We start from the raw sequence: 15,564 nt of genomic DNA, 5'->3' as shown, positions 1-15,564 counted from the left end.
CTAATTCTGCATGGATACAGATAACATATAAACCTAAATTTAGATCTTTCTTATTGTGTGTGTATGTTTGTGCTTGTGTGTGTATGTATTTGTGTTAGGCTTTTTGGTTGGGATGGATATCTATAATCTATATACATAAGAAAGAGGAAATCTCTATATATTCATATATATATATATATATATCCATCCATATATATATATACATATATATATATCCATCCATATCTATTTACCTAATCTATCTCCATCCCAACCAAAAAGCTTAGCACAAATTATTTTTAAATTGTAATATATCTCAGTCTAACATGGAAGAAAACTATAAATCTTGTTTGCCAAATTACCTGAAGATTATAAGATGAGTTAACAAATATAAATACACACACTAAGCCAATTGTGTTGTGGAGAAAAAACTGAGACGAATTTGGCAAGAGGAAGCAATTATGTAGTTTCATGGGGGAAACCAATTCCTGCCAGGCCAGATCATTATTGCAGACTAACATCTCCACTGAGAAAAATGTATGACCTTGTATTGAGATCTTAGGACTTTAAAGTTGAGAGTCCTAAATATTTTTCCCTTGAGTAACATCAGGGAAAGCCCCATGTTTTCCTCTTAACATTATGTATAAACTAAAATTTAACTCCAAAACTTTACTTGGGCTCTCGGAAAACAAAAACAAAATAAAAATTGTTCATTTGACAATTGTTCATTTCAGGGTTTTAAACCAGTAGAGCAGAAGCCCTTGACTTTAGTTTATTTGATCTATCTCTAGTGCCAAATATTTGCCATAACTCCACAAGTTAAGGACTGGATCTAGAAAATGGTCTTTTCTCTCTCAAGTTTGCTAAGAAAATCATCTGAGGATATAAATGAATGATTAGAAGTAGATACCTTTCAAATAGGTTTGAATCCATGTCCATTTAATGGTGCATGATAGGCAAGTCTCAGTCATTGTATCCTTTAATTCTCCAGTTCCTTAATAAGGAAATGAAATTAAAAGGTAATGTTATATCTACATATGAAAAAAGAATGCATGTGTAATTTATAAATATTAATTTCTTATAGATGGTATAGTATTGACTTAAAATATCATTGACATATATAATATTAGTAATAAAAACAGTCAAAGTATATAAATGTATTTTCTTCCCTCTCACCCACAAATTTAGGTTCTTTTCAATGTAACAGTTACAATGGAAAAATGTGATGTCACAGGAGGAAAGAGCTATGCAATCATCAAACCTATTGGTTTCAATGAAACCACTAAAATTCATATACACAGAAACTGCAGCTGTCAGTGTGATGACAGCAGAGGACCTAAAAGAAAGTGTGTAGAAGAAACTTTTCTAGATGCCAAGTGCTTCCAGTGTGATGAGAATAAATGTCATATTGATGAGGATACATTTTCTTCTGAAAGTTGCAAGTCACACAAGGATCAACCTGTTTGCAGTGGGAGAGGAGTTTGCATTTGTGGGAAATGTTTATGTCACAAAATTAAGTTTGGAAAAGTGTATGGAAAATACTGTGAAAAGGATGACTTCTCTTGTCCATATCATCATGGAAATCTGTGTGCTGGTGAGTATAAGTATGTACATACAGTTATTTATATAGTTGTATATTAAGCTAGCATATATGTTAAAGTATCTTTAAATCACATCTTTATAATTACCAACCCTGAATCTGAATTTGATATTTAAACTTTCAAAGTCTGTGAAATTAGGACATAGCCACAAATATACTGCACATGATTCTGGTATTTATAGTTTAAATTATTTTGTACAGGAAATACTTAATTAAAACCTAAAATTAATTCTTATTTACAAGTATGCCATGACCTTGTAAAGACATATACCAGAAAAGGAAATTACTGACAATGTCTGACAGATTTTCTATAATCTGGGTATTCTTCTAGAAGACTCTGATTTATCCTCATAAATGGTCACTCCCTTCATCTTGTTCAAAGGATAGTTAGCTATAAAAATATACTTTCAATTCACTGTAAAATTCTTAATGTGTTATTAGAGATGGCATTATAAATCTATAGTAATATAAACCTGTCTACTTTATTTTTGGAACAACTCCAGCAACAGAATTGTCAAAGGACAGTACTCTTCAAGAAAATACAGGTTTCATAAGAAATGAAGATTAGTCCCAGAGGCCACATACAGACCGAAATTTAAAAGGAAATAATTTCAAACAAAAAATATCAAAAGTATGTTTTGGCTAATTCAGTTTACTGCCACCTAGAGGTTAAATTCTAGAAAATATATGCAACATTTGAAAATAAATGCAAAATATTTTTTTAATTAATTTTTCTATGGTAGTGAACTATATTTACTGTTAAAGTACCTTTTAATGTTTGCATTTTGGTAAGTAAATGTTAAATTATTGATAACATGAAATATTTCATTGTAATAAGCTTTAGGAAAGTAATAAACATATACAAAATAAGTTTTTATTCTTGTATAAATTAAAAATGTGCCCTAAATATGGCATGGAAAATTTCCTTTATATCTTATACACATAATATTTTATATTCTAAACATTTATTCAGCTGTACTTGGCATCTAGGTAGAAAGGGTTATAGATGACTTTAGAATAAACCCACAATTATTGTCTAAGTTTTTTAGACCTAAAACTGCTTGGGACAGGGAAGAGAAAGAGTTCTGAGGTCATCATTTCCTATAGCTGTCAAGCTCTCAGTGAAGTCTGAAATATTGAGACACTGAGAACCCCAGTCTCTGTTAACAGTAAAATATTAAAAATCAATGTACTGGTCCTTCTACATGACTATGATAACTACTGTTCCACAGGCAATTGAGAATCTGCTTTGAATTATTTGTATATAAATTATAACCACAAACTGTAGGCTGACAAGTATTTTCTTCGCTAAGGTCCTTTGAAAATAATAAGACATGTTCACAGATCTGCGGGCTATTATTAGGCATGCAGCCCATATACAGAGAATCGAGTCTGGCAGACATTTGCTTGGCCTGGATATCATTAATTTTATAGTTAACAAGTTGAGCTGATCCAACAGTAGAGGCTATGGAACAGTTACACTGTGAGGTGCTCCACAATAAAAGGAGAGAGGACATAAGCCAGAAATTGAGGGAACAAAGAAAAGGAAGGGGAGGAGGAGGGAGGGAGAAGAGAGCAAGGAAAAAAGGAAGGAAGGAAACGTCTTTGGTTAGATAAACTTGAAAAACATTATACAGCCCTGAAAATGTACCCTCTCTTGAAAATTTCTAGTTCATATTACCATATTAAATTTTGGCTACTTTCTACAGGCTAAAACTCACTTAACTAAGTATAATCAGTGTTCTTCCTCAACTCCAACATGCACAAACATACCACCCCGATTTCTCTCTTGCTTTCTCTCATTTACCACCTAATAACATTTCACAACATACCTTATTAAGACATGCACCACTAACCTGCTACATAATGTGCTGAAGATGTGAAAGGACTACTTCAGCTTCCCTGGAGATCTCCTTTAATCAAGGCACTAGCAGACCTGAAGCTCTTAGAAGACTTTGCCCAATGGACATTCAAAGTTATCCCAGGCCCTTAGCAATAATGAACGACTAGGAGAGAAAATTATAGAAGCTATTCATAAAATACTCCTTTCTTTCAAATTCCAAATCAGACAACATTACTTCAGCCTCTGTTACTTCTCTGTATCTGTGCCTTTTGACTTTAGAACTGAATATCCAGTGACCTTCAAGTAGCTGGGCAGCCACTGCAGCGGGGCAGAATTCACAATTGTCAGCACAATAGATTAGCATGGGGAGATTATCTACAATAGGACAGCTTTAAAAATAGTCACTCCTAAGTCCTGGGATTGTCTATGTCAGACAAATAGAAAATGATGCTGTTTCCATTCACTTGACTGCCAGTGTGTTTCCATGGGATGGAAGGGAAATTCATGTTTGGAAATGCTTCACAAAGTCAGTGGTCTCGGTAACTTAGATCTCGGAGTATCTTTGTTGCAGGGCATGGAGAGTGTGAGGCGGGCAGATGCCAGTGCTTCAGGGGCTGGGAAGGGGATCGCTGCCAGTGCCCATCTGCATCTGCCCAGCTCTGTGTCAGTCCAAAGGGCCAAGTGTGTAGTGGGAGAGGCACATGTGTATGTGGCAGGTGCGAGTGCACTGATCCCAGGAGCATCGGCCGTTTCTGTGAACACTGTCCCACATGTCACACAGGCTGCAGTGAAAACTGGTATGTGTTTTCTGGTTCCAAACCTATGTAAAGCAGTCCTTCATTTAGCCATGTTGAATCTTTGCTATTTTGCCTACCTTAACCAAAAAGTTGCTGGATCTTCTCCAGACAAATTATCATCATGCTAAAAAAGAACCGAATGAGGAATTTAGGAATTAGAAGACTTAGACTCCAATCTTGGGTCATGCATGAGAATTTATCTAGGTATTCACTGCCTTTTTGAAACAGTTTTTTTTTTTTTAAAGAATAATATTCAGTGTTGATAAAGATTCAGTGGGGCTGTCCCCCCAGCTTTCTTGAGATGTAATTGATGTATAATCTTGTGTAAATTTAAGATGTACAATGTTATGATTTAGGAGCTGGCTGCTTCCCAGCTTACTATTAATTAGCTTTATGATCTAGGACAAAATTGTTTAAATTATCTGTACCTTAGTTTCATGATATCAAAAATGCAGATAGTAATAATGCTGTGCTATAATTCTGTGAAATAATTAAATTAGATGTTCATGTAAAAAAGCCCTAAACTTTTGTACTTGGCACACAGTAATCATAGAATAAATGTTAATGTTACCTATTATTATTGTTTTATTTTTATTCTTTTAAAGATAAAAGAGTAGTAGCTATGAAGCACTCTAGAAAGAAGTGATGGATAAGTAAAAGGTTACATTAAATAATGGCAGCATTGTTGTTTGTGCCAGTAATTAAGTGCTCAAAGACAACTACTCAAAATATCACTACGGCTTACAATTTGTTTTATTCATTTTTTAAAAGATATTCTCCAGTTTTCACAATTATGCATAAGAGGTTATATAACTCATTAGGGAGATAATGATGGAGGTATTTCTAGTCAACTCAATCAAAATTTGAACTGTATATTCATTGCAAAATTTTTCTAGTAGTATCATAATATTCATCTTCTAAAACAGCTGTGCTAGCTGGTTTTGTTTTTGATTTTATAGTAAGACTATCTTATTCATTTCCTAGAAATTTTATTTTCAATACAAAAAAATATCATTATGTTGATTTTATACATTACAATATTTTAAGTGGCTAGAATGTAATTTTGCTTGGTATTAAATTCAGCCAAGATTACAAATAAATGTCACAGGTTTCTTTCCCAGTTTAACAAGTCTGCTGTCCTGAAAAACTACCCTATTTTGTCATTTTATTGTTTACAGAAAATACTACAAGCTACAACCTTTTAAAGAATTAAATGTTTTCACTTCTGTTTCCCCCTTACAGGAATTGTGTGCAATGCCTTCACCCTCACAATCTGTCTCAAGCTATACTTGATCAGTGTAAAACTTCATGTGCTCTCAAGGAACAGCATTATGCGGACCAAACATCAGGTAAACAAAAGTTTAATAATCAAAGTCCTGAAGAGTATCTGTAGAGAACCATGTTCCCCCTAAAAGCTCAATCCTAAAAACAGGAATAACTGCTTCAATGTTTAGTCTCCAGAAATGGTACTCTATAAAACCGGTTGAGGATATTTGCCATGGTATGACTAAACTGTTAGATCTCTCATCTCAGCTACCCAGCTAAATTCACATGCTATGCAACTCCTCATGAGCCAAGAATAGGCGTTTCCTATGTTGAGTCCATTTCACCTTTAAAGATAAGGTCTATGGAGCCATAGTTATCCTTCACAACCCAAACCTGCTTCCAGTCATAAGCTTCCTCATGTGAAACTAACATTTACTTTCATGTTCCAGGTGATGCAAAAAAAAAAAAAAAAATCTAGATAGTAATGATCTGCTTTTGAGAAGTACATAACTTTAAAAGGCAATTCCTTCCTTCAAAAGGCAATAATTTTCATTCTGATGCAAATATAATCTAGAGTCGAATGAGGGCTTCCCAGGTGGCCCTAAGTGGTAAAGAATCTTCCTGCCAGTGCAGAAGATGCAAGAGATATGGGTTCCATCTCTGGGTTGGGAAGATCCCCTGGAGTAAGAAATGGCAACCTGCTCCAGTATTCTTTCCTGGAAAATTCCATGGACAGAGGAGCCTGGTAGGCTACAGCCCATGGGGCTGCAGAAAGTCAGACACAACAAAGCAGAGTACAGCTTTTTTTCCAGGGTGAATAAATATAAAGATGGCACAATGGAAATGGTATGGAAATTTTAGTCTGAAGACCTTAGCTTAAGCATGTTTATTGATACTCTTAATAGTAGCTAAACAGTATTAACCATCTTACAAAATTTCCCTGAGCCTCAGTTTTCTCATCTATAAAATGGAAATAATATCAACCTCAAAGAGTTGTGTGAATTAAGCCAGGGAACATTAAAAAAAATTAAAAGATGACATATGAATGAAAGAAGCATGTGAACTCTGTCTTCAAAGACCATTTTGGACAAAAGTTCACTAGAACCCAAATGCCAGTGCCCTTCTTTTGTTTAGGTTTAAGATGTTAAACTATATAAGAATTTGAAATCAAGCCTGAAATTATGTATTCATTGAGAACATTCCTACTGCTACTGTTATTTCTGGTCTCTCTTCCAACCTGTAAGAATAATTCTAGGTCTTAGAGAGATTGCACAGAAAGAATAAACTTTCTCCAGAGTTTTGTTTCCTCTCCCCTCATATCCATACTAACCTTAGCCCATAATAAATTTAGATTTGAAAAGAGCCCATGTGCTGCCAGATGGGGCTGTAACAATCACACCCCAAAACCAAGTGCCTTTTCTAATAAATAGAGCACTGACTGTCAACATGTAATTTATTATGTTAAGTAAATAAACCTATTTTGACCTAAGTGTGGCTAACAAAATGTATTCCCTTAAAGCTCCTTAGGAAAATCCCTTGCTTGACCTAAACTAAGAAAAGAGGCATGGCCGGAGCTAAATTTTTGGTTCTCCAAAATTAAAAATTTTTAAATGCATACAGATTTGACTCCTGAAAAGGTCTTCCATCCTAAACCATTAGAAATATTTATAAAATGTATTAGTATTAATAGCTAGAGGGCTCCCCTCCCCTTCACAACTCTTGTGCAAGGAGAGGAAAAAGGGCATTTGTTAACCACCTCTATTATCTATCCACTTGATCACACTTAAAGGGTTATTTTGCTTTTCCTGGCTAAACTCCTACTAGGCAAGAAGCCAGAAAGTGAGATCAAGCCACGCGCCCCCTTAGCTGATTACTATTCTAAGTCGGCCAAGGGAAATGAAAGGCGTGCATGTCACGAACCTGGGCACTACCAAAGGTAACACCTTTTAATAGAGCATCTTGGATTCTCTCTATGTATGAGACTATAACATGGAGGACTCACACTTGGATTTGGTGCTTCTACTCCAGTTAGTGGTCCTCCAGTCTCCTTTTAGTGTTTCTTTCAAGGAACCTTAACATTGTAACAAAAAAAAAAAAAAACAACTGGCTCTAAGTCTTCCCACTTGGAGATGAGCCCTTGCCCTTTTTACTGAATTCTTGGCTGTTTAAGAGCATGCTTGGTCATCCAGGGGAATTCAAACAGAAATCACTCATGACTGGGTGACTGCTTTTCTAAGTCTTGGCAGGTCCCCTCCTGAAAGGCCTTCTCAAGGAGACTTTCAGACAGTTAGATGAAGTCCCCAAAGTCTGGAGAATGTGCAGAAAAACACATGGCACTTTAGGCTGGGAGGTAATTCTGTGAGTGTGGGGCAGCTGATGAATTCTGTGGAATACTTGTGTATTATGCAACCATGTTCCTCTTAGATTAGGGTAATACCTCTGGCAGCCACAGAGGCTGTAGACTTTCCAACTAGAGCTTGCCAAAGGTCTAGTGCTAAAACAGAGACCTAGCATGCCCCTCTTAATACAGCATTTCCTTTTCCAGCTAGTAATTATCTGCTCTTGAAAAAACAAAAAGTGGTATTTTTAGAAGCAGAATATGATAGATTTAGTTAACAGACAAGTAAAAAATAAATTAATAAAAATTGAGGAAAGAGATTTGGGTATTGTCCCAAACTGTACACTCCCATTTCCTGGAGAAGCTACGTGTAATAATAATGCAAACTTACACTACAGTTTCAAAGGAAATATTTATTCATCTATTAGAGTAGTACTGATTTTAGCTTCTGCAGATGTTTACTTTATTTTCCATTACTGATGTGTAACAAATGAGGAGTAAGCATAACAAGAAAAACATATGTTAATGCACGGAGCTGTTAAATAATTCTTAAATCCTATTTTCTACTTAGTGATCCACATCATACCACAAAAACTGTCCTTCTCTCTGTCATGGTGGAAATCATATTTAGTTAAGGATTTGGAAATATTCTAGTTAGTACAAGAATCAAGCTGAAAAGAAATAATCTTATTGAATACCTCAATTGTGTCTATTCTCTGAAGGAGAGTTTTCTGGTGAAAATACTTGAATAATAAATGCGTAATAATAATTAGTTTACTTTTGAATCAGCAACAATGGAAGTCCTTTGTTTTGAAGATGTAGATTTGCAAATATCTCCGATTCTCTTAATTGAGATGATAAACATTATTTATTTCTAATATTACTGCTGGAATCCTTTGATTTACTCATTCCAGTTTTTTAAACCATGTATTTATTTGCTTCTTTACAGAATGCTTCTCTAGTCCAAGCTACTTGAGAATATTTTTCATCATTTTCATAGTCACATTCTTGATTGGGTTGCTTAAAGTCCTGATCATAAGACAAGTGATACTACAATGGAATAATAATAAAATTAAGTCCTCGGCAGATTACAGGGTGTCAGCCTCAAAAAAGGTCAGTGAATTCTAAAAATGAATTACTATCAGTGTGTTATTGTCTACTTTCAATATTTAGGCCCTTAATTAATGATAACATTTCTTCCTTATCAAGGACAAGTTGATTCTGCAAAGCGTTTGCACGAGAGCAGTAACCTACCGCCGTGAAAAGCCTGAAGAGATAAAAATGGACATTAGCAAATTAAATGCTCATGAGACTTTCAGGTGCAACTTCTAAAATGATTTTTTAAAAAGTACCTTATGGGAAACTGGATTTTAAATAATTGCTCCTAAAATTTACTATTTTAGAAGTCACAGGAGGAGACAGATGTGCTAGATCATGCCAGTTGCTGGTTGTCTACTCAGATGAAGACTGACAAGCATCCTCATCATCATGTGACTCACACTGCTGCTGAATTTTTCAGAGAAAAATGTGTCTTACTACTGTTTGATACTAGTGTCATTGTAGCACTTTACTGTAATATATAACTTATTTAGATCAGCATAGAATGTAGATTATCTGAAGAGCACTGACTACACTTTACAGGTACCCACCATTTGTACACTTCCCAGAGAGACAATGCTGTGAGATAGTTTTGGCATTGTGTCACTACAAGGATACAGTAATCCCTGCACCAAACATGCAGACAAACAAATAATGTAGTTATACTAATGTTGCCAAACACTTCAACAACTGGCAGCAGTGAACAGACAAGACCAGATAGATGAATAAATGATGAGTGTTTCATTCGTTCAAGAGACAAACAGATAAAACCTTAATCTTGAGGGATATTGCTTTTGAAATAGTAGTTTTATGCATGTGTGTTTGTTTTCTTTGACAAGATGGATACTAATTCTAACATTCTTTCCTCTTTGCCTTTATATTTTGGTTTTCTTTCTTACAGGATAAGTTTATATATGTCACAGATGACTGGATTAATAAGTGCTAAGTTACTACTGCCATAAAAAATAATAATAATACAATGTCACTTTATTAGAATATTTTTCAAAGTTCAGTGTTTAATAAGGGACACTTCAAGTAACATCAAAATCTGAACAGCTTCATTGTTTGCTGATGTAGAGTTTTAGATCTTCTTACCTGGTAAACTGGATGGATTATTTCACCACTTCATTTGTCTAATCATCAGGTTGAAATTCACAAAATATTTAGAAACTCTGCCTCAAGCAAAGTGCCACACTTTTGAATGTGTTTTCTCTAATATTTATTCAAAGCAGATAGTAATATTTTTCAAATTAAAACTAAATTAAGCTATATTACCTTTTCCCTTTGAAGCAGTCTAAGGACATTCTTTCCCTGATCACCTCAATCCAACTCACCAGAATTCTAAAATACACAATTAGAGAAGAATAGACAATATCTTTAGAAATAAGCTAATTCATCCTTGTGGTTATAAAGGGGAACTGAGGCTCAGAAAGTTCAAATGATTTTTCAAAAACCCCTCAGTGACCAAGTGGCAGCACTTAAAGAGAACTATTTTATTGCCAGGCCAGTGCTCACTGAACAATGTCATACTACCTCTTGAATCTTTAAAATAGTCAATTGGTAAGTATTTTTAAATGTGATTTACTGAAGTCTTAAGTGAATGAGCATGAGACAATTCTAAAACAAAGCAGAAAAAAGTAATTCAAACCGAATTGTCCATGGTTGGAGTACAGTCTTTCTGCTAATCAGCTTCTAAGAGACTGCAAAATGTCCTAACTAGTGGAGAAGGCAATGGCACCCCACTCCATTACTCTTGCCTAGAAAATCCCATGGACGGAAGAGCCTGGTGGGCTGCAGTCCATGGGGTCGCTAAGTGTCAGACACGACTGAGCGACTTCACTTTCATTTTTCACTTTCATGCATTGGAGAAGGAAATGGCAACCCACTCCAGTGTTCTTGCCTGGAGAATCCCAGGGACGGGGGAGCCTGGTGGGCTGCCGTCTCTGGGGTCACACAGTCAGACACGACTGAAGTGACTTAGCAGCAGCAGCAGCAGCAGAGGGAAGTCCATTCACACAGGCTATGTGAACAGCATTTCCCCTGGGGTCGTGCAGTGCTCAGTCCAAGAGCTTGATACAGAGGTGAACTTTTATCTTTCATAACAGGAACTTCATCACAACTACCATATCCTTACAGATTTATTCACTCTGATTTTATTGGCTAGAAGTCAAATAGTCCTGTGTACAGCACAGAGCTTTGCCTATGACAACAAAGGAAGTTATTTTAAATTCCTTTTAAATGTCCTTTTACAATCAGCTTCACCAATTTTCTGTCTTCCAGCACTTGAGTTAATCAAAGTGCCAGATATCTACATTTCGATGAAGACTATATCCCATACACCCTAAAGAAGATTCAAAAATGTTTAATAAGTTGTTCTAGAGCCAAAAAACACAGTAGTTCCATCAGCTGTCCCCTGAAGCCAGGCAATTACAATGCTAAGTTGAGCAGTATTTCCTTCCCCAAATGAGTGATCAGCGGCATTGACATAATTCAGTATTTTGACTCACTTATGCAAAATACCTTTGATCACCAAGGATAACATAAAAATTGTTTTAGCAGCTTGCCTGTCACACATTGCATCCTTTTAAAAAAGGAAATAAATGAATACCTGTCAGCCTCCAAAGGAAAAAGTGGAAAATATCCATTCATTGAAATACTGAAAACTTTGACACATTTAAAATTTTTTAAACATTACAAGGTTCATTAACTAATGTCTATGTGGGCGGAATTATCCAAAAGAGGATAATACAATGAAATCCTTAAAATAAAGGGATGAATATTTGGACACTCTCATTAGTTTGCACTGATTTATAATGAAACAAGGCTCTTCTACTAGGAAGGGACAAGCTTCCTGATAGGCAGTTGGTGATTGCAGTTATGTTTGTGATGTCTTGTCCTTTCCTTTTTTATTTAAAGATCTAATTCTTAAAGATTTTAAGCTTATATTTACTTGAATAATTGATATTTTCCTTGTGAGAAGATAATTAATATTTGATTAGTTAGAATTAATGAAAAGTTAAGGGAAAACAGGGTATTCTTAGATTAAATAATTTATGTAAACAAAGCCTATTTCAACTAATATGATCACAGGAGCCTTTTGAGATTCACTGATATTAAACACAAGTAATGAAACTTTAAATGGTTAATGAAGTTAAGAACTTGAACAATTCTTTTGGTACGACAGCATTTCTGTGCCCTAAAGTATGTCATGATTTAGAAATAGGCCATATATACACTACAATATAACTGTATGAATTTTACTTCTCTGAGGATATCTTTATACTGCAATATGTGTGGATTTATAAGCATCTTTTTTTAATTTATTAATATTTATGTACAGACATTCTCTGAAAGACTCAAAAATTCACTAAAAATCTGATTATGCCCTAAACGTTCAATTTAGTTTGGTTTAAACAAATACAAAAATCTAAGATTACGTAGAACAGATTTCTCTAGAGGAAAATTTGTGAAAACTCAAAATTAAAATTAGTGGATGCATCAGATGCACTACTCTACTAAAGAATAAATTTCAAACATTTTGAATATAGACTTAATCGCTATTAAAAGATATTCTTATGCATGACAATGGACATCCATACAATGTTGAAAATTATGATGGATTATGAAGTTTTTTCTCCATAGAACTATATTCCTATGATACCCTTATAGTAAGTTAAACTCAATGGCTTTTTCTTCCTTTTCTTACTCCTATTTTTTTTCTACTCACTTTTCCTAAGAGATTACCCCAAAACTTCAAGTTTTATTAACCTAATTGTGAAAAATAACTGCCTATAATAATATAATGAAGTTCTTCATTTCCAAACATCTCTTAATGATTTTAAAAGTCATTTGAATCTATGTACCTAAACAAAGACCCATTAAAACTGAGAATTTTAAATGTTTACAACTGTTCATGCTTATTTCAATTTTAAGGGATTTGAGATCCATATATTTTAATAAAAGTATCTAATGAAATACAGGTACTTGGGAGTTCAATCTTGTGCATATTATATTGTTTTATTTACTCTTAACATTTAATTTACAACTATCCTTATTTATACTGACCTTAAGAACTCCACTTAATGCAACGCAAGCTGAGACATATTTTCAAATAAATATGAAACTAGCATTCTTTCAGATCATTCCCTTTTTTTCTTATAATTCTTCAATGGCCAATTTATTATGGGTTATACATGTTCATATTTCATTAGGTCTAAGACATCTACTTTTCAATTTAACATCTCTGAAATATATCTTGCAATGATTATTGGCCTGTAAGATGCAGTTTTATAATTTTACTTAAATAAATAGTACACGAATTCATCTTTAACTAAATGTTCACGGGTATAGAGACATTCATTTCTATATAAATATTTAAGAACACACGTATGATACACGTGAAGTCAGTTTTCAGTACATCTGAATCACATTACCACTTAACATGGAGCCTAACCATCTGATTATGAGTTTAGATCCTGCAGACCTTTAAGTTATAAAAGCTCTTTCAACCTTCTATTTATACTTTATGCTTCAACAAACCCTAACCTAACTGACAAGAATGAGTGAGTTTCTCCCAGGTTTGTTAACAAATGTTTATTCTTTCTATTACTCTAAAGAATACTTTCATGTGATCATCTCACTCTTAAACAGAATTAACTGGAAAAATATTACATAAAATCATCACATTTACATTTAGATTTTTGCAATTTTAAGATTTTGAAGCATTTTATGTGTCTTATGTCAATGACAGGAGAAAAGTATCATACAACCAAGCAGTGTTGTAAGGGAATTTTCCCTTAAAGTCCTCCTCCATTTGTATTTTTCTATATCCTTTCTGTTCTTTTGTTTGATTTTTCCCTTTGGCTTTCATAAATTCACCTTAAGCCCATGTAATGACTCATAAAACTGCATATTTAAATCATTTGACTTACATGAAACAACTGTTCAGCTATCTGGGCAGCTGTCAATGAAATACCTGAGAGCACCAACACTACTCCTTTATCTGCCTGGATTTCTTTCCACAGAAACTTACCTTCATAAACTAACTCTACAAATCAGGCTTCTAAGCTCCACAACCTATTTCAGTTAAAATCATCTATCCAACACTTAAAAAAAAAATGCCGTCATCAAGGATGGAAATGTATGATTTGTGTAAAAAATCTTTACTAACTTTACACTGTACCACAGATAAATGTGATTTTTATAACAATTCCATACAATGACAAATATGGCACATAGATTTTCTTTAAAATACTGAATATAAAATAATTTTAATTCTAAATTATAATAAAATATAAATTTGCACATATTAATATAGAAATTCTTTTTGTATATATTTAACATAAGTTTAAAACTATTTTACATTTACCAGTTACTTCATTAAAGTTTTTTAAATCTGTAAAAAATTAGTAATGTTTTTAAATTATCAGTAATATAACCTATGTGTTTCATTTAACAACTCCTGCCTCTGTAGAAAACATTTTAATATAGAGTGTATTTTTAAAGTATTTGAAAACAAAATAGTTCTAAGAAAGAAACAAATTCTCATTAAACAAATTTCTTACTATTTCTGACTTTGAATTATACAGAAATCTAAATTGCCTTAAATGACATAGAAAATTGGGAATACAATAATTTCACTTAGATACTATGAGCCTGTTCATATAATTCTGATTGACTACTAACTTTGGTTTATATATTTATTAAAAAGCTGATACTGTAGTTTGTTGTGAGATGTTTATTTTTCTAACAGAGCTTATAATAGTTATGACAAGGCATTTAATTAATGCATCATTTTGTTTAAAAGTAGGTGTTAACCAATATGAAATTCTATGTTTCAAAATAAAAATGTGAAGATCTAAGAATGCACAGGATGTTTCTTTATTTATCATTGTGTGCTACATGACCCTCAGCACTGCCAGGAAATAGCACATTGTCACACAAGGAAATGTAGTAACATTCATATATTGTCATCGGTAGAGGACATTATATAATTCCAAAAAGCTCCTATTACTGGAAAACTGTAGAGTCAATGATAAAGATGTAAGGTCATTCTCACTGATCTGTTTTCCTTCCATAGCTGCCTAATGGTGAAAGCAGAAGAAATATCCTAATTACAAAGAATTGAAAAATTAGCTAAAGGACAAATTGGGCCTTTTTTTTTTTTTTTTTTTTAGCAACCAAAGGCTTCTACCATCACCTTGATACAAACATAACATGTTCATAATCTTTAACTGCACATGCTCCAGAGCCACATTTAAACAAGTGAAATTTATGGGATACCCTTGTATTGTGACTTTTCTTTGTTTAATCTGGTGGAGAAGGCTCTATTTATAATAGCCAGGACGTGGAAACAACCTAAGTGTCCATCAGCAGAGGAATGAATAAAAACGATGTGGTACATATACAATGGAACATTTGAGTGTGTGGGGGTGTATGTGTGCTTGGTTGCTCGGTCATGTCCAACTCTTTGGAACCCCATGGATAGTCTCCTCTGTCTATGAGATTTCCCAGGCAAGAATACTGAAACAGGTTGCCATTTCCTTCTCCAGGAGATCTTTCTAACCCAGAGATCAAATCCACATCTCTTGCATCTCCCGCAATGGCAAGTGGATTCTTTACCACTGTACCACCTAGGAAGCCC

At 34.0% G+C, this 15,564-nt stretch overlaps 1 protein-coding gene across 3 annotated transcripts in view; it reads left to right on the top strand.

Moving 5' to 3' along the window:
- The window catches only part of ITGB8 (integrin subunit beta 8), a 95,063-nt gene extending 80,274 nt beyond the window's left edge, over positions 1-14,789 (top strand). For 2 of the 3 annotated variants that reach the window (XM_018047339.1, XM_013963182.2), the window contains 6 exons: positions 1,168-1,573; positions 3,994-4,219; positions 5,462-5,568; positions 8,773-8,936; positions 9,033-9,142; positions 9,227-14,789. In XM_018047339.1, coding sequence (XP_017902828.1) covers positions 1,168-1,573; positions 3,994-4,219; positions 5,462-5,568; positions 8,773-8,936; positions 9,033-9,142; positions 9,227-9,254 — 1,041 coding nt within the window. In that variant the 3' untranslated portion in view covers positions 9,255-14,789. Of the gene's footprint in view, positions 1-1,167; positions 1,574-3,993; positions 4,220-5,461; positions 5,569-8,772; positions 8,937-9,032 lie in introns of all 3 variants that reach the window. The other variant, XM_005679027.3, reaches the window with a different exon arrangement.

Source organism: Capra hircus, chromosome 4 (assembly GCF_001704415.2).
Source record: "Capra hircus breed San Clemente chromosome 4, ASM170441v1, whole genome shotgun sequence".
Classification (NCBI taxonomy): Eukaryota; Metazoa; Chordata; class Mammalia; order Artiodactyla; family Bovidae; genus Capra; species Capra hircus.
This window is presented reverse-complemented; position numbering and strand designations above follow the sequence as displayed.